This window comes from Lissotriton helveticus, chromosome 1_2 (genome assembly GCF_964261635.1).
Source record: "Lissotriton helveticus chromosome 1_2, aLisHel1.1, whole genome shotgun sequence".
NCBI lineage: Eukaryota > Metazoa > Chordata > Amphibia > Caudata > Salamandridae > Lissotriton > Lissotriton helveticus.
In genome coordinates this window covers 2,984,468-3,008,397 of record NC_136058.1, presented here as the reverse complement: position 1 = coordinate 3,008,397, position 23,930 = coordinate 2,984,468, and the positions used below count along the sequence as shown (strand labels likewise).

Below are 23,930 nucleotides of genomic sequence, written 5' to 3'. Positions count from 1 at the left end.
TCAATGAAAAACCGATGCCAACTCGCAAGGGTTGCGCCTACTTACAACCCTGTGCCATAAGTGCTGTAGGCGGTGAGGGTTCGCCACAGCCATATGATTTTCAACAGGTGAGTAATCTGTGGTTACATTTTGTCCATTAGAAAGTGTTACTGAAAGCAATTAACTTGTTTATTTGCACTTGAATAACTTTGATAATAATTTACTGAGTTTAAAATATAATTGAGATTCCTGAAAATAAATTATTTCTTTATTTGATAATTGCTCTGTTTTACATCTGATACACAATTATCTCAAGTGTTGTTCAGCCAACGTTTTAATTTTTTCTTCACTTTGTGAGTTATTAATTTAACATGAAAATATCTGAATATTTGATCTATGCATTCTGATTGATTTGTTGCTTTTTTCCTGTTACTTGCAGCTCATTCTGCATCTGTTGTTTCGCCGCACACTGATGAATTTTTGGATCTTCTTGCCAGCTCACAAAGCAGACGACTAGATGATCAGAGAGCCAGTTTTGGTAATTTACCAGGGCTACGTCTCAATCAGCACAACAGCCAATCAGTGCTTGGTCATTTAATGGCAAATGACAACAAGGAGCCAGATGATACCTTCTTTGATATGTTAATAAAATGTCAGGTAAGTCTTATTTCTTGGAAGAACAAGTTTTAATGTGTTACATTCTGTTTTGATATATATATATTTTATGTGAAAATGTATAGAAACCATAAAATATAAAAAAAAGACCAAGGACTATATGACCACTCTCTTTCTTCCCTAAGGTGTCGGCCATCTTAAACTAGTCTTAGACTAGTCCCACCACAGGCTTCCCTATCACTTGTCTCTCAGCTTCAATCTCCCTATATAGCCACTCTCCTTCTTCTTTAAGGAGTCGGGCATCTTAGACTAGTCTAAGTACTACACACTCACCTCAACTCACCTACTCCGCACTTTTCACCATGGAACTCACAGGCACCCACACATACAAAATCATTTACCGCCCCTCCAGCATACAAAAAAATCTGCCAAAACTTTCAAACACAACTTGCTGAAATCCCACCCAGAAACCCCTTTTGCAGACCCCTATTTTTCACCTCGCAATGGTCACACGACCACCGACATCATCTTCTACACCAAACGGAGAGCACAATGGAGGAAAGCCTTCCTATCCTTACTATTTCCTCTACGAGGAAGTCCGCAAATGGTCTCTTGATGTCCATCACACCATCACAACTCTTCCAAGCGACAGCAACCATAACTATCTACAATAACAACACCCAATCCATTTCTTCTCCTACTCGGCACCACACCCTCCCACCCCCAACCCTATTTGACTTCGAGATGCCCAGAGCCGCACGCCTCACTCAACCCCTCTACCCCACCCCACAACACATATCTCCTCTTTCCTCATAGCCCCCCTCACACCCAGTCCCCCCTCCGCCGAAACCACTTCTAGTCCCCCCATCTCCTATACCACCCCCTACCCTGTTATTCCCCCCGCGCCCTATAAATGTAGTCACCCTCTTACCCAGCCTCGTACCCACTACTGAAATGCCTACCTCACCTTCTCTTCCTCCACCACCCACCCTAACTCCCTTTACACCCACGCCGAACACATACCCAACACTCGACCCACCCCCTCCCCACAAGCTTTCCACACCTTTGTCAGTTCTCTCTCCGAACCAAATCAAATCTCCTCAACTTATACCACACCTCACCACCCCCACCACAATTGTTCCTAACTACACTCTAGACAAGATTATGTCCACCCTTCTCCAAATTAAAGACAAGCTTCAAACCTTCAAAGAACTGTTTTCTAAGCAACTTAGACACCCCTCTCTACCTAGTACCCTCCTATCCCGCAAGCCCTCCACCCTTCCTACACGCACACACAAAGACAACCCCCCTCACTGGACTTCTATTCCTGCCCATAATTCCTCCACCCGCCCTGTCCGATGCATCAATACACTGACACGATATGACATACGTACACTCCTACGATACCGCTCCCATGGCCCACACAGCCACCACACACTTTCCCATTCCTACTATCCATTCCAACCCTCACAGGCCTTCTACTCAAAATAACAGAGGCACCATCTCCAATAATCTTTAAAAAGTCACACTCACCCTGGACCCCTCCGCCTCCCTCATCACCCCACGGCTCAAATGCACACTACTTAACTGCAGATCTGACCGCAGACACGCCTCTGACATAGCCGACCTCATTAGCGCACTTGACCTCGACCTTACCATCCTCACCGAAACCTGGTTAACTGAATCCTCCTCCCCCTTATTGACATTCTAGTTCCCCCTAACTATCACATCATCAGATTAGACAGGACTGGCAAGACAGGAGGTGGAATAGCATGTATTCACCGGAGTAACCTCTCAGTAACTAGAGCGGTCTCCCCTACATTCTCCTCTTGTGAACACATCTGCCTTGACGTCAACAGTGAGGGCAATCCAGTATGCTCGCTACATATTATTTACCACCCACCAGGAGACAACCTCACCTTCACTGAACACCTCATGGACATGATCACAACGAACTCGGGTCGACAAAATACACAAATATTCCTTGGTGATTTCAACCTTTATTGGAATGATCACAATGACTCGGTGGTCAATAGTCTCAAAAACTTCCTCAACACCATAGACCTCACCCACATCTGCAACAGCCCCACTCACGACAAAGGTTCTATTCTGGACCTCATCATTTCCAAAGGTGACGCCACCCAACTAGACTCAATCCAACCCTGTGATTGGTCTGACCATCACATTATCACATTCTTCATCAATGAATATGTGAAATTTTGCCCAGCCCAACCCACCAAACCCAAGGCCTGGAGAAGAGACCTGAAGAAACTCAATCCCAACTCGTCACCCTCTCCTAGCTACAACCTTCTCCTTCCCCCCACCGGCAACAACGATGTTCAGGCTCTCACCGATCACTACCTCAAGTCAATGACCACAATAGTCAAAGAAGTGGCCCCCCTTCAGTTAAAGAGAGTCTCCTCCAAAAACTCAAAACCGTGGTACGACGGTCGGCTTATCGATGATAGACAAGCTATGAGACTAGCTGAACGTGATTGGAGATCTACCCCGTCAGCCACTCACCTCAAAACACTAAAGAAAAAAAGGAACGCCTATTTTAAGAAAATCAAACGATCGAAAGCTGACTTGTTTAGCCATCAACTAGACCAAGCAAAAAACTGACCCAAAAAACGTTTTGAGTTAATCAAAACTCAATCCAAGGACGAACCACAACGATTACATAACACACCTAGCACCCTACCGGCCTGTGAAGAATTTGCCACCTTTTTCAATATAAAATCAGTTAACATCAAGAATGATCTCCTCAAGGATCTAAGCCTATACTCCAGCCCCCTCGGCAAAACACCCATCAAACTAAAAAACAAGGCTACATGGTCATCCTTTGACACCTACACGGAAGAAGCTATAGGCAAGATCCTTAGTACCCTGAAGCCCTCCAATCATCTCTCGGACCCTCTACCTGCAAACGCTGTAAAAGACTTCATCCCATGGCTTCTCCCTGGACCAAAATAATTAATAGTTCTCTTCAACAAGGATGCATCCCGGACTCCCTCAAAATAGGACAAGTATCGCCCATACTGAAGAAACCCACAGCTGACCCTACTGACCTTAATAACTATCGACCTATTTCCAATATCCCTACCTTAGCCAATTTGCTTGGAAAATGTGTTCACCTCCAATTGACAAAGCACATTGATCATTTTGACCTCCTCAACCGACACCAATCCGGCTTCCGTGCAGGCCACAGTACAGAATCAGCCATGACACACATAATTGATGACGTGCTTCAAATTCTGGACCAAAACGGTACCGGTCTCATCCTACTCGACCTTTCTTCACCATTCGACACGGTCAAACACGAGAACTTACTCGAACTGCTGAATATCAGAATGGGTCTTTCAGGGACAGTACTCAAATGGTTCACCTCCTTCCTCCATAACCGATCTCAGAAATTCAAAATTAACAACACTAAGTCCACACCCGTTCCAGTAACACTAGGTGTCTCGCAAGGTTCCTCCTTATTCCCAACCTTGTTCAATCTAGTCATGGAGCCACTCACCGCACTGCTTCAAGCCTCTAATGTGCAATTTCACATGTATGCGGATGATACCCAACTTTACCTCAAACTTCATTCCCCTGAAGACATCAAACTTCTCAACTCAACACTCAAGAATACACAGTCATGGCTGGCAGAGAACCACCTCAAACTTAATGCTCTAAAAACTGAATTCCTCCTAATAGCACCCCCCTCCAAAATCCTTATCGCCCAGGAATGGCTTAAACACCTCACTGCATTCAACGTACAGCCTATCATTGTAGACTCAGCAACATCTTTAGGCATAACCCTCGACTCCAATCTCAATATGCAACAACATATCAACAACGCAACGAAGGGTGCTAATTTCCAAATCAATACCTTGAGGAAGTTAAAACCCTTCCTCCCAGCCAACAACTTTAGGACTGCTGTCCAAGCGCCACCCTCTGCGGCCTCCCCCTATCAACAACCGTCCCACTAAGAGCCTCTATCAATGCTGCAGCGAGGCTCATCACTGGTTCAAAAAAACGCTCACACATCTTAAAATCACTGAATCGGCTACCCTACGAAGCCAGAATACACTTGAAAATCGTGTGCATTACCCATAAGGCCTTACACCACAATGCGCCCAGTTACATTGCACAGAAACTGACTATCTCAGGAGGCTCAAGAGCCACAAGAAGCGCAGAAACTCTCCTTCTGAAACCACAGAGATTCCACAAGAAAAAAACATACAAACGCTCCTTCTCAGGGACGGCTACCAGGATATGGAATGCCCTCCCTCCAGAAACAAGACTGGTCTCATCTACTGCATCCTTCAAAAAGGAAGTCAAATCGATCCTCTTGGCTAAATTCACATGAACATATACTGTGGAAATACTGCTGACTGTTTATCTCACTCTTCTACTTTTTATCCGAATCGACCACCCACTCACATTTTGTTTACCTGGCACTGTTCGATATTTGCTCAAACTGCCTTGTTAAGCTCTCCTCATTTCATATTTATGTAAAGCGCTCTGATATCTGTAAGGATCTTGTTCGCGCTATATAAAACTTTGAAAATAAATAAAATTTAAATAAATAAAAAAGGGCAATAATTAAAAACTGGTTAAATGTAAAAACAAAATAATAAAAACCAGTTTGGTTGAAAATAATAGAACCCTCAGAGAAGCAGTAAAAAGTAGTTTATTGTATTTGAAAATGAGAAGTCAAAAATGTACTCTCTATAGCAAATTTAAGTTCGATAACGTAGTTTTAGTTATAAAGTTGTACGAAGTGTGAAGGAATACTGAGTTAGTGCCAGGCAGGGCAATGAAAAAGGTGATCAAAGAATGAAGGTAAACAAGCAGGACCCCCAAATTAAAAGGTTAAACAGGAGCGGGATGTAAGAGGGGATATATAAACTGATTCTAAAAATAGTTGCAGGAGGGAGGCTGAGCATCACCTGAAAAAGGGAGGGGGAGCAAGAGAAGGTGGGAAAATTAATGTAGGGGACAGCAAAAGCTGTTGAAAGAGGGAATCTGGTTTGGTGGTGGCAGTTTTAAAAACCTGAAATTGTCACCAAGTGACAAGATGTAGGAAGTGATGAGAACATGGATTGTACGTTCCTTGAGGGCAAATCAAAAGCGAGAACCCACTTTTCAAGATACATTCTTTATTTTTATTAAATTAAAATTTCTTTTTATTAATGTTCAACTTCACATTACAACTGTGAATAATTCTATATATTATACAAGTTCTGAATCTCAACAGTTTATTGTGTCTACACATGGGTTCCTGTCTAAAATATTTACATTAGCAACATTTGAATCATAGGACCAGTTACTCCGATCCTTACACCTCAAAGTTGAGGTATAACAAGTTACATTCATGTCTGCATTGTCTCTTTTCAGATCCCTCTGTATTCAACCCATTTACTCCACATTTTGTCCCACTTCCCCGGGCATCCACGGCTCTGGTATACTGTTTTATTGGCTGCACAGCACCAATCAAGGTCTGCTTCCCAATCTTTGACCTGTGGGGGGTTCCATAGCTCCCCAGCCTCTAGCTATATTTCTTTTGGCTATTATATCTGCTATCATGAATCATAGTGTGATCTACTTTGGCCATTTGGTGTCCCCTGTAATGCATAGTATATGCCATTTGGGGTCTAGTGAGGCCTTCTGCTTTATGACCGTAGACATCACCTGCGTCATTTTGCTCCAGTATCTCTGTATGAAGGGGCAGTCCCACAATGTGTGTAAGAAAGTGCCTGTTCCGTCACATCCCCTCAAACATGTATCTGTATCACTCCTACCCATATGGTAGATTATAGTCCTGGTTGTATAGGATCTGTGTAGGATTCGTAATCGTATGAGCTGGAACCTTGCCCGTATTGCCACTTCTCTGGGGCTCCGTATAGCCTCCACCCAGTCACCGTCCTCTAGGCTCCCTATCTCTCTCTCCCATGCCTCCCGGAGAGCTCCCAATGGGTCTGCAGTATTGTTCATAATCTTTCTGTAGATAAGGGAGGTTGCCTTTTCCAGTATTGGGTCTATTAGCACTTTATCTTCGAGAGGTGAATAGTCAGGTATTTTGTCCACTAGTGGGATGTGGGTCTTGAGGGCATGTTTTAGTTGTATGTAGCGTAATTGTTCGGTATCCGACATCTGATATTCAGTCTGCAATTCATGGAAGTTCATAATACCCTGTCTGTTCCAGATATCTCCTAAGTATTCTACACCCAGCAAGGAACATCGGCGGTAGCCCTACAGTCCGCCCACTTCCTTTAAAAGATCACTACACCATAGAGGGGTGCACTCTGTCAGCTGTCCTTCCCAGCCCAGGAATTAGTGGCCTCCCTCCAAATTATTACTGTGGTTTATGTATGATCCGGCAATGCTCTCTCCATTTTCCTAGTGAATAGTGCTTCCAGGTACCCATTCTATCCCCTCGCATGGCGACCAACCCAGTATGCGGATTCCTCCCTGTCTGCAAACACATATTCATTAAGTGTGAAACTGTGCGGCCTAGTAATATTTCCTGATGTCTGGGATCGCTAAGCCACCCTCATATACGCCTCGTTGTAGTTTGTGGAGTGCTAGCCTAGAATTTCTCCCTCCCCACAGCTGCGGTCTGATATCTGAATCTATTTTGCTAAAGAAATCTAGGGGTATCTTCTATGGGGTATTTTGTAACACACAGAATAGGCGTGGGAGCGCCATCATTTTGAAAAGGGCAGCTCTCCCCATCAGTGAGAGTGGCATGGTTCTCCAATTGGAAACATCCCTCCGTAATCTAGGAAGTCTGCCTCAGTTCAAAAGACAGCCACTCCAAGATATTTAAATGTATCCCTAATCATTAGATCTTTCCCTATAGTCAGCAGGTAGGTCTCTCCAGACAGGGCAAATACCAGGGATTTATTCCAATTTATCCGATATTCAAAATAACTGCCAAACAGATGACATATATGAAGTATACATGTGATCGTGGAGCGGGGCCTTGTGACGTAAAGAATTATGTCATCAGCATACAGTTAGATTCTGTCCGCCCAGGCTCACCAGAGGCTCCATTGCCAAGGCAAAGAGCATGGGGGAGACCGGGCATCTCTGCCTCGTGCCTTTATGCAAAATCACCTGTTTGGAAACGACTCTGTTTACTCTAACTCTTGATAGGGGGTTCGCATATAGTATTTGAGCCCACTCACAAAATGTTGGTCCTAGGATCACACGCAATAGGTACTGATATTCTATGCTATCAAAGGGAATGCATGTGGTTTGAGACATCAGTACCACACTTTATTCAGGTGTCTTTGGTAGTGTGTAACACTCCATAGAGGCGTTGCAAATTTAGTCTAGTACTCCAATGGGGCATAATTCCAGACTGGTCTGGGTGAATGATGGTGGTTATTACTCTGGTGTGCCGAAGTGCTAGGACCTTGGCCATGATTTTGGCTTCAGCGTTTAGGAGCAAGATAGGTATGGAGGAGGCATACTCCTCCAGGAGTTTACCCTGTTTAGGGGCGACTACAATTGCTGCCAGGCGATGTTCTTCTGGCAAGCAACGCCGCTCCAGCGATTCCCTGAACATGTTTAACATGTGTGGGGCCACCAGTGTTGTAGTGCTTTTGTATAGTTCAATAGGTATGCCATTAGGTCCAGCCGCTTTACCTGATTGCAAAGCTCTTATCGCACCACGGATCTCATCTGTGGTCTCCATCAAGGTCTTACCGGTCCTCAGGTGTTATGGTGGATAGGTTCATCTCCTGTAGTTGTTCATAGTGGTTCGCAACTCAGTGGCTATTTCTTCTCCTGTCCTACAGTATTCTCCATTTGGGGGTTAATCTCTAGTGCCCTGTTCTTCACCGGGTCTCGCTTTTATAACAACGCCAACAATTTAGATACTTTTTCTCCTATTTAGTGTATGCGCCTCTGGGACGCCCTAGCATGTTCCCTGGCTTTCCCTCCTGCTATCTCGCAACTCTTGTTGCTTAAGACGGATTAATTGGTTAATATGTGGATTTGGTTCCTCGGGTGCTCCAACCTCTCCTTCTAGCTGGGGTAGCTCCCTTTCCAGGGCCCTGTATTGGATTTTTTATTTTTTAACCCCATCTATAGCTTGTGTGTGCTCTCTTATTACTGCCTTGTAGGCCTCCCATAAATTGCAAGTCTAGTCTACTGTCCCAATGTTATCTTGAAAATACTGATCGGCCGTACTCTTAATCTCGTCTCAGGCTTTTTTCTCTTTAAGGAGCCAGGGGTCAATCCGTGTAGGCAGGACGTTTGTTCTGTTGGGTCCCAACATTTCTACCTCTACCGATGAGTTGTCAGATAAGCCCCTCGCCCCGTGTACTGCCTCTTTAAAGTGACCCACCTTGGTGGATTGCGTTAATAAATAATCCAATTGGGAAAAACTCCCATGTGGTGCAGAAAAGAATCTAAATTGCTCCGCCATGGGATTATGCTCCCTCCAGAGGTCTACTAACCCCAGAGTGTCAACAAACATCCTCATGGGGTCTGGCCCTACCTCTCTCCCTGCTTTTAAAATCCTATCTTTGTCCGGGTCCATTACCGAGTACCAGTCTGCACCCAAAACTAACGATCCCTGTGGGAGTTCTAGGAGCAATGAGTTAGATCAGGCATTGTGGTAGCATGCTTCCTGGGTAGTATGTAAACTGAACATAAGTTTAGATCTCAACCCTCCCTTACTCCATTGAGGGCCACATATCTGCCCAGGTGGTCTCGCCATATTTTACTAGGTACACAAGCTGTGCGGGCTATAACGAGTATCCCCACTCCCCGTGACCCTGTGGTAAATCCTGCATGTGCTTGCAATTTGTATCTGAATGTCGAACGCACTGCAGGTGCTGCCGATCAAATGTGTCTCCTGTAGCAGAACTATGTCAGGTGCTCACCTCCGGATGTATTGTATTACCATTGTACATTTTATTTTGTTTCCTAGCCCATTCACGTTCCAGGGCATAAATCTCACCACTCGTCTACCCGGGGGGGTTGAGTAATCGGAATCGGTGGGTGTGTGTCATGAGTCTGTGTGGTCATCCGGGTCATTCAGTAGTGTCTGTTCAATTCAGATTGGACATTTGTTGAGATGTATTCCTAATCCCGCCCAGTTCCCCCTTCCCTGATCCCCATTTGTAGCATTGCTGGACATCTGCTGACCGAAGGAGTAACATCTAACACACAAGCTTTAAACCTACCCCCATAGAACGCTCCACTCCCTTGTACCCTGCTTGGTGGGAGTAAACCACCCACCTCCTCAATCTAGAGCCCCTGTCGCCCCAAAGCTGGCATACCAAACATCGGGGCAGGCTTAAGCTAAACATGAGCTTGCCAGCCCCCCTCCCCGTTTCTCCCCCAAAAAACTGTTCTGCCAATTTGAGTGTTCTGTATATTGCGGAAAGATAAGTAATTGAAAGATATAGGAAAGTTTTAGCCTGCAATCTTATCTGAGCATCCAGTGTTCAGCCGGCTTTCCCTCACCAGTGGTTGGGATCTAGTTTTAGCTCAATGTTCATTCAGGAGTCTTCTCTGAGTCACACACCGGCCCTGCACTGTTCCATCGCCTCACCTCTGTTTTCTCTATTCACTGGCGAGCCAGTATGCTGCGCCGGATTGCGATTGGTGCACGTCTGCTCTTCGAACCCAGCACTGGTTCCCGCGCTGGATCCCATAGGTGTTCAGAGTGAAGTCAGGGAAAAAGGTGATTATGGCATTGTCTACTTTGAGCTGTGGGCCACTAAAGGCAGCCTGGAGGATTACGTCCTTGTCACAGAAGTTGAAGATACAGGCAATAATTGGTCTTGGTGGCGTCCCCGGTCGTGGCTGCACACTCAGGACTCTATGGGCTCTTTCTACTGAGAAATATTTTGACAGGCCTCTGGGTTGGAGCAATTTTAGTATTAGCTCTTTCACCTACAGGTCCACCGCTGGGCACTCCGCCCTCTCCCGAACTCCAATTATGCGCACATTATTACGACTTGAGCGGCCTTCCTGATCTTCAAACTTGGCCTCTAGCACTTTGGATTTTGGTGGTGAGCTCATGTACTTTCTTTTGCAATGTTTTTGTGTCTTTTACCAGATTATTTGTGACTTTTTCGTCTTCCTTTACACGGTTGCCCAGATTTCTGAAGTCGGCTCTCTGCAGTGAGACTTCAGATGATACAGTGTCTATTCAGTTGGCGAGGTCTGTTTGTACTCCCTGTAGGGCCACCATAAGATCATGTTGTGTGGGCTCTGAGGCCGCTGATGGGAATTGTGGCTCTGACTCCGGTTAAGTCTCCACCATGTGCGTCGCCGCCAATTCCGTAGGGAGAGTGAACCTGTCTAATTTTGTCTGTTGGCCACCCTGTGTTCCCTTACCACCCATCATGACTCTCCTCCTCCGTACCTGTGGTCAGGGACACTCACAAAAAGAAAAGGATGAGAGGGAGGGTGAGGGAAGTGCAAGGGGACACCAGTTGGCTTTCCCGCTAGTCTGCCCCGGTATGTGTCCTGCGTCGGATGGCCTAAGGGGGCTATTGCCTCGTGCACTCTTCAGTTGTGCTCACCACTTAGTCGTTGTGGCCCGTGATGAACTTGTATTCTGAGTCCCTCACAATGACACTCAACAGTATCCCGGATCCGCCGGCATCACCAACACCCTGGTCTTTTGGGATTTCCACTCCCCCACACCTCTCATGTAGTTATCTCTGATATCTGTGGTTGCTGCTTGTTAGGGAGATCTCAATCACATCAAGTCCCAATCTCATTATATCGAGCCGGCCCACAACGACGATTCTGCACTTCTCACGACCGTGGCGTTTTGTCCTGGGATGGGCTATATCTTTAGGGCCAAGTGAAAGTACACCTTCCCCAGTCCGCTCCTCTCCACGTTTCTGTGAAGTCAGACCGTACCACCGTCAGCTGCCGCTGTCTCAAAGGCTCGTCCCAGGCCCCCCGCCGCTCGCTCTCCTTCAGGTGCTTGGCCCCAGTATTGTTTTGGTGCCCAGCTGGCCACCTGGCTCTCATGCTGTGCCTCCGATCATTCTATATCATTCTATCAGGCAAGTCCTGCCCCTCAGCCCGATGCGCCCAGGACTGCTTTCTTTGCGGCTGGTGCTCAGTGATTACGGGTCAGGCACAACCCTTCGAGGCGTCGTTGTCTCCAAGATATGCTGCTGCGTTCTTTTTCCCTTTTTGTTTCTTGTTTTCGGATTGGTGACAGATGAACTGGGGGATTTACGTGGATGGTGCAGCAGAGCTACTCTATTCTGTGGAAATCTTGCTTCATGGCAAGCCACGCCCCCTCAATACATTTTTGTTAAAAAATATTTAAGTGGCAGCTTTGAAAAAAAAAATTATGAATTGGTGTTCACCAAGTTGTAAAAGCCATTTATCTGGAAAGGGTTGATTAAACAGTTTTAAGTGTCTCAGAATAGGTATTCTGTGAATATTTTTTCCACTAAATCACATACAACTTACAATTACGTAAGCAGTGAGCCCATAGAAAAGGGAGAAGTCGGACCCTTATTATAAGTTGTTGGAAAGGCTCTGCTACTTCCATTGTTTTCAGTTGCCCTTTTTGTAGCACTCTGTCCAGCACCAACAACACCACATATGTTTTCTTGACAAGAAGAAGCCATTGCAAAGAAGAAGAAACAAGAAGCCATTATCCTTGTTAGGCAAGATTCCTACTGCCGTAGAATGGCTGTATTCACTCTCAGCCCTGAAACCCCATTGCAACGAGAGAAAAAAGGCATTGTCTGTCACTTGCAAGATTAATATGAATTTCAATCTCATCAGAAAAGTCCCCAAAACACAACATGGAGACATCCAATTTTCACTGTGAAAAGTGACCCATTTTGGTGGTGATCGGTAACTGTGGAATTTGGGCCTGGGCTAGTCACCACCCAAGGAAACCTACCAAACAGACATTTTCGATAACTAGACATACAGTGGATCTTTAGAGTGGTGTGACTTGCATGATTCCCTTGAGCTTTCCTTACCCATAATGCCCTGCAAACCTCAAACCTAGAATAAAGGTTTTCCTCCTATTTTTCTGAGGTAAGGTTCCAGAAACTGTAGAAATCCACAAACTTCTTACCACTCCGTGTTCCCACACATCTCAAGATAAGTGTGATGCCATGTGTGGGCCTATTGCGCGGTGCTGATAAGTCAGAACATGGACTATGTGAAGTCAATATGGTTTCAATGAGGTCTCCCCATGGTTACAATGTTGTTCTGATTCTGTGACATGAGTTAGGCCCACTCATACATTGTAAGCAGCATTTTAGTTGGTATAAATGTTGGGAACCAATTGTAAGACTTTGGCTGGCTGAAAGTACCCAAGTATTCTGTTGTTTAAATATGGGCAGATAGTCTTTTTGGCCCAAATTAAAATATTTGCAGGGCATAGGCAAGAAAACATCAAGCTATCCCAACCTGGATTCCCCTGAGTCTTTAGGTTTTATACATGTCCATGGTTAGTAGAGTTCGTCTCGCCCAGAGCCCGAAGACTGCTGTCATTTCCTATGACAAGTTAGATGAAAACGGGGTTTCTTTTGGCATTATTTTAGCATAAGGACTGGCAGAGAGGAGATTCTAGTTCCCAATATGGCAGAAATATGTCTAGTTCTGGGGTAGGGCCGCTGCCGAGACGGTCCAGTGCCCAACTCATTTTCTTTTCACTCTTTTTTCCTCCCTGTGGGCTGGTGGGTTTCACCCATCTGGTCAGCTGATCTTTAAGGCTTTTGATGCTAAAACAGTGTTGCTCATTATAATCTTTATGTGGCCCCTCTGGCAAAACTTGTACGATCCTTTGGTTTTTAAGTATTGTCCTATGCGGACGACACCCAAATCATGTGTGGCGCCGCGGCCAGGGCGACTGACGCTGGAATCTGGGGGTCAGGGTTCGATCCCTGGCTCCGGCGGCAGGTTAGCCCAGCACCATGCGACTCTGGGCAATAGCTTGCTTAATCTTCCCGACGGCCCCCAGCGCCTAGAGACCCTAACGGGTGATTGTGCGCTATACAAGTGTGGATTAATATTATTATTATCTCTATATCCAGTGATTGGGCAGGATTAGCGGACAGGTGCAGGTCTTGCATGGTGGAAGTCAGCACCTGGATGTGAGAGAATTGGCTCAAGATGAAAGCCAAAAAGACTGAGATTGTGGTCTTTGGGGCAAATAACTCTGTTTGGACTGACTGTTGGTGGCCAGAGACGTGCTCCGGGACCCTCTGCTAAACACCGGGGGTGATCTTCGATAACACCCTGACATTTCAGGTCACTGGGACAGTGAGTTTCTGCTTCTGGATCATCAAGAGCCTGTAGAAGATCTTTCCCTTCCTTTCCGAGGAGTTAAGCGTGTCAGTGATCTTTGCACTCATAACATCTCAACTTAATTACTGTAACGCTCAGTATTTGAATGCAAATCAGTGCTTCATAAACTTCAGGTTATCCAAAATGCGGCTACGCAGCTGGTGTTGGACGTTCCTAAACATCTCTCCGTGAGGGAGGGATTTAAGACACTGCACTAGCCCAGTGAGGAAGCGGTTGAATTTTACAGCCCTGTGCCTGGTTTATAAGGTTCTTACCAGCAGGGCTGTTATTGTTTAAGAACCGTCTTCAACAAGTATCTTCTCAGCATACAGTTCAGATCAGCTGGTCAGAGGAAAGTGATTGTTCCCCATTCTAGGAAGTCTAGATGGGATGAGCATGCCTTTTCTGTGGCAGCTGCCAGGATATGGAACACCCTCCCAGCACATATTGTTAGCATTTATTCTTACTACGCGTTCACAAGCATGTGAAAACTTGGCTTTTCCTACAACCATAGCTGCTTTTGTTGGTCCCCTCGGTTTGCTCTTGCCAGTTATAGCGCTTTGATGCCTTTTTGATTTTAAGCCATTTACAAATTGCTTATCACTATCATGTCAGCAGCTTGTGGAAGTGAGCTGCTTGTGCTTTTGGATTAACCACGCTCCTCTACCTTCTTCCCTGACTGTTTGCGAAGAGGAGGAGCAACTCCATCGCCTTCGCCCAAAGAGAGCATTGGGCTGTTAAATCAATGAGATGAAAGATCATAGGGTGGGGTAGACAATCAGTTCTTCATCGGCTTCGCAGATGGAAAGAAATATGTGGTAAGTGCAAAGAGGACCCTGTCCAGGTTTATAGTTATCTGCATTAGGATGTAGTACGCACTTAGCAACAAGTAGCACTACATGGCCCTGAAAGCCCATTCCGCCAGAACCAAGTCCTCTACAATGGCATTGGCACAAGGGGTGCCTGTTCATGAGATCTGCAAGGATGCAATGTGGGACTCTGTACATGCATTCACAAAGCACTACTTCCTTGACAGCTAGATTGGAGAAGAAAGTTGCGTTGACAACACTGTCCGGCAAGTCCCTTTGGTCTGGATCCACTCCCCACACCTTCCACTTTTGGGAAGTATTGCTTTGATATCTAATGTGACAGTCAGAGCTCTGCGGTTAGGACAACAAGTTAGTTACCTTCAGTAACATCTTCCTGGTGCATACTCTATCTAATTGTAGATTTGTTGCTGTCCTCCCATCTCACCATTCTGTTGAGTATCCTTTTTAACATCTGAAAAAGTTCTAAGCTAGAGATCTGCACACTTTTCTCCAACAGTTGTTCTACATTTCGTGTCTAAGGGCTTAGAGAGGGGGAGAGACAGGAAACTGTCATCAGTATGCAGGGATTGTGCTTATATGTGGTTTCGGTCTGTCACTTTGTGGGTGGTGCCAAGCCAGTATGGAGATGCACGACATTACCTGCCAGCGCATGAGAGCACTGCTTTTGAAGTTCGTTGGATCCAATCTGATGCCTAGGGAGATTCTAAATGAACTAGATTGTGTGGTGCACTCCTATTTAATCATACTCGTATATTAAACTGATAATCTCTTGTTTGACGAACGGTGTGCTGGGTGGGATTGAGGAGCCACCCTCTTATTAGACTGAAAATGAATGTAAACTAGTGAGGCATATCACTAGACCCTGCCCGCACTACCTGAGGCAGAATTCCATCTGCCTGTGTAAATTGAAATATGTACTCATGTTTAAGAGTTCTAACAAGTTTAATTATGACAATTTTACTTCAAAAATGCATTGCTTTAAATGCTTGTACATACATTTCTGACTTAAACATTCAATGTATCAATGTCCTCAGTTAGACATATGAATTGTTATAAAACATTAACATAAATCATAAATTCAAGCAAAACCTTAACTAATCATCCAGTCCCAATGCATTTCGGGATGATATACCTTCGTCAGGGGCACTGTAATAATTCACTGATGGATACAAATAAAAGCACAACCGTCTCGTCAATTAGAGGTGACACTCACACCTAGACTTCTGAAATACTCAGCATGGGTGAATCAGTGTTTAGGGAAACCTCACTGGACGTAACAACTGGTCACTTCTCGCTCTGCTTTCCGAATTAGGAATGAACGAACGTGGTCTTCTATTCTGTGACTGCCTGTGGATTAGATGGCTTCTCTCAAGACGCCGGATTTAAATAGTCATGCTGTACGTGGTACAAGGATCAAATCGAAGCCGCCGCTCGGTTGATAAACGCTCCTAACCAAAGATCAGGACCAATCGTAGTAAGCGCTAACTACGATTGGTCCTGATCTCAGAGCGAGAAGTGACCAATTGTTACGTCCAGTCAAGTTTCCCTAAACACTGATTCACCCATGCTGAGTATTTCAGAAGTCGAGGTGTGAGTCTGTCACCTCTAATTGACGAGACGGTTGTGCTTTTATTTGTATCCATCAGTGAATTATTACAGTGCCCCTGACGAAGGGATATCATCCCGAAATGCATTGGGACTGGATGATTAGTTAATGTTTTGCTTGAATTTATGATTTATGTTAATGTTTTATAACAATTCATATGTCTATCTGAGGACATTGATACATTGAATGTTTAAGTCAGAAATGTATGTACAAGCATTTAAAGCAATGAATTTTTGAAGTAAAATTGTCATAATTAAACTTGTTAGAACTCTTAAACAGGAGTACATATTTCAATTTACACAGGCAGATGGAATTCTGCCTCAGGTAGTGCGGGCAGGGTCTAGTGATAGGCGTCACTAGTTTACATTCATAGGGAGATTCTAAAGGCGTGGAATCTTCAGTTAGATTCCACCAGAAAGAGCATTACAGAAGGTAAGTGACTTGTTCTTACGTGAACGTGTATATTGGTGACCCGACTACAGTCATAGAAATGTTGGAGTGTGCATAATGCATGAGAGATCTTAACCGGAATGTCTGCTTAGTCAGCATAATTGTACAAGGAATACCCAAATAAATTGAGGAAAAGCATTACAGAGAAGTAGAATATTGTCTTATTGAGGGAAGAGGATGTGTCATGTAGTTCCTAAAAATACATAGGATCTGCATGTTTGGTGGACAACATAAAGTGAGGGATTGGTGTCTAGAATGATTCCGAACAACCCCATAGGATATGACAGACTATAGACCAGCTAGCTCACAGTGCCACTATAAGCCCCCGAACCCTACCAAGGAGCGAACAGTTTCTGGCAACCATTGAATATGACAACCCTTGATCCTCTAGGGATTGTGGAAACAGTACAGTAGCTTTCGCTCAGTCAACTGTGCTCACTTAGTCTCTGAAAGATACACAAAATAAATGTTGTGGACGTTTTCAATAAGAATTTATTGAACCAGCGTCATTCTAGTATATAAAATGTGTGCAACAATCAATAGACAGAAGTTACTGTAAGAGATCACAAGCACCAACAGAGTAAATCGAAGGTAGAATTCTACCATGGTTCTAAAACAGTGAATATATTCAGACATATAAACATGACAGTAACCAAGCGTACTCCTACGATGCGGACCCTACCTAAGTGTACCTAGCATGTATGTGGGTGTAAAGCCAAGAATCCCCTAGTAAAGAGCCAGCCCCATTACCTGATGGAAGAGAATGAAGGACCCCGTCTTGGTCACGAGTTGGACACCCCCGCAAGGGATGTCAAACTACGGCGTGTTGAAGCGTCAGCGTGCAGGGACCTCCGTGTCTGTGGAAGCGTCTCCTCTCTTTACTTAGTGAAAGTACTGTTCCTTTATACCAAAATGGTAGCCTTGGGGGTTCTACGACCGATTTTTTTCAATGGTTGTTTTTAAAGTCAGTTTTGTTGGTGTTGAACATCTTGTCTTTGATATGCACTTGAGTTTCAGCAATTACCACCGTATTGACACCTTGGCCTGGACAGGTAGATTTATATATGGTATGTAGTTAGCTGGGTAATTCAGTTCTAACGAAGGCAAGTAAATGTTTTCTTGCACTTCTCAAGTACCTAGAAAGTTGCTGAGGAGAAATTGAATAGACCGTTTGAGTGTTTTCACATTGATGGCAGGCCTCTGAACGTTTTAGCCTCTTCGAGGCTCATGACGAGCTGAGCTCGTCATGAGCCACGGCGCTCCTGTGCTCATGACGAGCTCAGCTCGTCATGAGCCGTGGAGCGCTCGCATGCGGGGATAATTCCCCTGCTGTGCTGAGCGTTCTATGGGAGGTAATACACCTGTGACGAGCTGAGCTCGTCATGAGCACAGGAGCGCCGGGCCTCATGACGAGCTCAGCTCTTCATGAGCATGCGGGCGCTGTGCATGCCACCCTCTCCCCCCAGCAAAGCGGGGGAATAACCCCCGCAGCGAAGGGGTTAAGACATCCAAACTTCTAGATGGAAGCCAGGGTCATTACTCAAACAGACGTGAGCACTAAATTGGCAAATGAGAGGGTCATACACTGGAACATTTTCAGAACAAAAAGCAGTTTCCCTGCTTCCGAATGTCTCGCCACTTGTTTGTGAAACTCTACTAAAATTTTGAATCTATTTTTCTGTGGAATCGAGTATGCTAGAATGCAACTATTATAGGATGCTTTTTATTCTAATTTTGGCTTTGTGCCTTTGCCATAACCTTTGTAGTTGGTTGCATTGGGAAATGTAGCAAGAGTTATTCTATTTCCTTTGTAATTGTTTTATTGTAACTATCCTGTGTTTCATATTGTTGCATTCAGCATTCTCTTTTGGAAATGTACACTGCTGCCTCTTGATCTTTTGGTTATCATCACAATGCAGTACTTAATAGAACTGACATTGGATCTTTTTATTACTTCGACTTGTTTGGGTTGCTACAAGTGAAGATGACCAATGAGATCAAATGGGTTTTGCTTGAATTGATAGATCTCTATTTTCTGTTATTCATACGCTGCATCTCTACAGCTTCTCTGCCTGTCGAAATCAAAAATGTTCCTATGATTTAAGGAGAACTTGTTAATTGGTGATGATAGTAAATGTGTGCAAAAGGGAAACACACTGTATATTGATAGGATTTAAAAGCATATATCCATGCCTGGATGTTGTGCAAGATGGCAATAGGAGTGCCTTGCATGAAATTTCGAATCTAAACTATACCCATAACATGGTAGGCGTACATTTTTCTAAATCCATGTCTATTGTGAATATATTGTTTATTCAAATGTTTTTGTATTTTGCTGTAGCTCACAACCCTGACCATTGCTTTATTATTTCTTAAGGGTTCCAGATTAGATGATCAAAGATGCGCTCCACCATTACCAACAACAAAAGGACCCACAGTACCCGATGAGGATTTTTTTAGCCTTATTTTACGGTCTCAAGCTAAGAGAATGGATGAACAACGGGTCACTTTACCATCAAATATGAAGAGACCAAGCTCAAGCTAGTAGTCTAAAAAAAAAGACTGGAAAAAGCATTGCCTTTTAGGACATTGATCAAAGAAAAATCAGGGATACTTTTGTACTGTATGTTCCATTCATACTTCTGTATGAACCTGTTTTGGTTAACTACAGAGAGAACTTCCAATGCGCCTTCTTATTGTGGCAAAACTACTCTACTATCAAGGCAGCTACATATACAGTGTAATTTTTATATGTAAATATTAAGTTCATATTTTTATAGTGTTGATGAATTAACGCTATCATATATTGAATTATTGCAGGTACCATAAAAATAATATAGTTTTTATTTGAAAGCAGGTACGTGAGGATGTAAGGAAACTAATCATGCCCCAAAAAGATTTGTTTTTAAGAAAAAGTGCAAAGTAACAAACTATTCTTGCTTTGTAAATTCCTGCAACTGAAATTAGTATAAACTATACTGAATGTCGTTTTTCTTAAATGTTGCCTCACTACTTGAGGATCTTTCTTTTATTTTAATCCTACTGCAGGAGCAAGATCAGATTACACGGGCTACAATTTGTGAGAAACATGTTATGCTATATTGGTCTCGGTTGGGCAAGTTCAGAATGCACATAATTGTGACTTTGCTTTAATAGCACTCTAACTGCTAGTTTCTTAATAAGTGGATTAAGGTTGTTAAATACATTATATAAATGACGCCTTAAATTGAGACCTTTATAAAAGCCTTTTAGGTTTTACAACTTTACATCATCTACTCATATGAGGTGTTAAAGATCACACCTTCAAAATCATTCAACCTATCAAAGCATGGCAATCACACAGAAATAAACTAAACGGTATCCCCTCTTACAGTATTTACCATAGCACACAATTCAACTACACTGACTTATATACACAAGGCATATTTATTTTGAACCATGCCTTGTACAAGGTTACCAGTTTGTCACCCTAGGATTCCCTTATTTACTCAAAAATATCTGTATTCGTGCACCCTTTGTTGTTAAAGGATACTTTCAAGAAGGGAAATGTCACTTACTTTTTCTTTAATATTCTTTTTGGTCTATTGTGGATTAGTCATGCCTTTATTCTTATTATTTTTAAAGCAAAATTTATCACCGAACACACTAGCTTCTTTTGACAGAATTGACAGGCCGTAAACCAGCATTAACAAAGAGGTGTTTTTTCATGTACGCTGCCCTTGCATAATTCGCTTTGGTTACAAACCTGCTGATCTGGAAGCATTTTCTTATAGCTCAATAAGCCAGGAACAGTCCTTCTGCACACTATAAAAATTCCAATAACAGGATTTCTCATTGAGTTCCGCCATCTTGCTGCCCTTCAGAGTCCTGGTATGATCATGCAGTTTTCTTTAGTCCTGTCTTTCATTCTAATATTTGGGGGCAGGGTTCTCCAGAGTTACCATATTTGCACATTGTTTTAGCTGAACCTCCATGACCTGCCTGGTGTCAGTGTGGCTTCTACTATATCACAGTTTAGTAGATAGTTGTGTCAATTCTAGAGAGGTCTCTACATCGAGTAGATGTGTATGTGGAGGATGATTTCACTATAATGTATCTACTACTTGTACCTGTTTAAGACTCTGCCTCTCTGTGGTATCTAAATGTGATACTGGTTCAGCATTCGAGCTGATGAGCTTTGATGCCTTAAATTGTACTTGTTTTTCTAGTTCTCTTTTGTGCCTGGTGGTTGATAGGTGGAGCACTCGTCCTTTCATTCTTTTACATAGAGACATGATTACGTTCTTCCCTATGGTGATTCTCTGGTTCCATTGTTTAAGCACAGATTTTCTTCTCCCACCTATGAAAAAGAGCAGAGGAACTCTTGTAAAAAGCCACCAGGCAGGAAAATGCTTGTTGTTAATCCTATAATTTGACATCTCTTTGGAAACTGTAGGCTTCTAAGGCCAGCAGGTTGGTCTGAAACCGCAAAGAATGCTGCATTCTCTAGAGACAGGCACCAAAAAGCATCCACTTATTCCACTAGTTCTAAAGAGTTCCGCAAACTTGTTGCTACATTTGAAATATGCATGGGAGCTACCTGTGCATCTTCTCATACCATTTGCAAGTTCTTGTCCTAAAGTATTTTAGTTAGATGATAAGCACGTTTGTCCATCACGAACTCCACAGTCATACATGTTTGAACCTTGTTTTGAGTAAGGTTGTCTTTGTTCTTGGGCACTTTATAATGTGTAGGACTGGGCACTATCACTGGCCCTGATTTCATATTAGGGAAGGGTTACCTCTGTAGTGACCCCAGACAGATGTTGCTTCAGTGGTAGCACATAAGCCATAGTCTCAAAATGGCTTGCATATATTCTTTTCCTTGGAAGCTACCTTGCATTTGTAAATAACCTTCTGTTTTATCGGAGATTTTTATTATTAATGCTTAAGGGACAGCACATATAGTATACGTGCCCAACAGTCACCTCTCATCCAGAGAATAAATAAAACTACTACAGCACTATATTGTTTACATCAGCAAGCATGCATGCATCAAATAATGTTTCTCTTACAAAGAAAAGCACATACAGTAGTGGGGATTCTTTGATTGAGATTTCTTTTTTTATTTTCTGGGCATACAATGTCCAAAAAATAAAATCTGGGAGATAAAACTGTGTGATAGGAAGTTAGTCTAATTCCAAGAGCATGCCATAGATATGTACATATTGTTGTTAATTTAGCTTTAAATAAATCATATATATATGTACACATACATGTAAAATCTGGTAAAATCTACAACTGAGTTCCATACAAATTGCTGTTCAGCTTCAAGAACATTTTTAACAGTTCAGGTGTAGTCCATGTCTTAAAATGCGTTGTGTAAATCCTCCAAACCTTCAGAAAAATCTTGCCATGCAAGAGCAATTTTCAAATTGTCACCACTTAATCAGTAAGTAGGTTATCAGTTAAAGTATTCAGCCGTCTTTCTGTGTCCTCCATATTTAAAATATTTTCAAATCTTATTAGCATAATTTGATGCAGGGCCAAAGATGCCTAAATGTTGATACAACAGTCAACCTATGGTTGCTGACAGCATTGGTATATCTCTCTGCTGCCAGATGGAACATTGAGAGCAGTAGTATCTGGCTCGTTGTGATTACCCTGGATTATAGAATCCTAATTATGTAAACATTGCGTTAGCTGATGTATCCTTTTCAAGATTCTAGCACGTTACAAATTCCTCAGTACTAGATCTGGCTGCTGCATGCATAAAGGTGGTGGTTGAAGCACTTTGTTATGATCACGTAGTGAGCAACTATACATTTAAAAAGAAATCATCAACTTGTTTTATTGATAGGACCAGAAATAATACCAACTCCTCTTCCTGCACAGTTAATTTGAAAGTATTTTCACATACTTCCTTTTATTAGTCTGTTGAGGACTTGACTTAACATTATGAAAAATGTGCCCATCTTTTCTGCATACAGAGTGGTGAAGGGAACCAACCCGGTCTATTGGTGTGATAGAAAAGTTAATTACATGACTATTTTGTCTGTTTCCTCTCATCACACTGCCTTCAGTCTCTGACTGAAATCTGAAACTAGAGTTGCTGGTACAGATAAAAACTCCCTGGAACCCATTAACGATGGTTTATGGAAGCTGTTTCTCGCAGTGTGCTTTTGTAATCTTTAAATTTGCTTTAAGCATTTGTAAAATATAGTACATTATTATTGATTTTTCCCTTTATTATCTTCTGTGAAGATTAAGTGGAACTATGTCCATTTATGATTTTTCATAGGACGGTCTCTGCCTTGAACATTAATAAACCTAGTAACCTACTAGTTTACTACTCTATGCCTCAGGCATTGTTTGGGAGGGTGGGTGGGGGGTGTCAGTGTGCTTCACAACTTGACACTAGGCAGTGTGCAGTTTTGGGTAAAGAGAATTGAACTACACGGAATTTATAAACAGTTGTGTGTGGCTTTTAGTCAAGTGAATATATATTTAGAAAGGTTGGCTAATGCATTCACCTGGTCTATTAAAAGGCAAACTTTTACCTCATGCCAGCTGACCTCATTCAGATTAATACAAAACTAAACAATTGTATTTTTCTGAAGAAGAAAAAAATGATTGACATTTTCAAGGTTGCTTTATGAGTTGCATTGATTATTTTATTGAAAAATACTTCTCATTCTCTATTAAATCTACAGCTTGTTCCTTACTTGGCAGGTCGGTTTTGCATGAGTTTTACTCCCAAGAGTCTGTGGCCATCCATTCACTATCGCGTAGAATTACAGTCCAGAGTAAGAATCTACACGCTTCATATCCTCCATCAGTTTTAAGATGCCTTGTTCAATATCCATTGCTAGTGTGCACTAGTATTGATAAGACAGCATACAGAGACGCCTTTTGAGGGTTTACCAGGCTCTAAAGTTCAGAAGTAGTAGGTTCTGCTGGACTAGAAGTTCAGATGCTCGAGGAAGTATCAGGCTCGTACTGGAAGGAGTTCTGAGAAATGTTTGGTGAGGCTAGGAGGAGGACACCAGAATCAACTTGGAGTCTGGTAAATTAAGGGAAAATGGTGAAACATGCAGAGAAGGGTCCCCTACTTGTCAAGGAGCAGAGCATCTCCCAAGAAAGTTTATATCCCCAAATGTCACTCTGTTTAGTGGGTT

General features: G+C 43.2%; 1 protein-coding gene across 4 annotated transcripts in view; it reads left to right on the top strand.

Annotated features, from left to right (window-relative positions):
- GPSM2 (G protein signaling modulator 2) overlaps positions 1-23,091 on the top strand; it is a 409,855-nt gene extending 386,764 nt beyond the window's left edge. For 3 of the 4 annotated variants that reach the window (XM_078668286.1, XM_078668295.1, XM_078668303.1), the window contains 2 exons: positions 419-636; positions 19,151-19,760. In XM_078668286.1, coding sequence (XP_078524412.1) covers positions 419-636; positions 19,151-19,318 — 386 coding nt within the window. In that variant the 3' untranslated portion in view covers positions 19,319-19,760. Of the gene's footprint in view, positions 1-418; positions 637-19,150 lie in introns of all 4 variants that reach the window. The other variant, XM_078668278.1, reaches the window with a different exon arrangement.
- Positions 23,092-23,930: the final 839 nt, after the last annotated feature.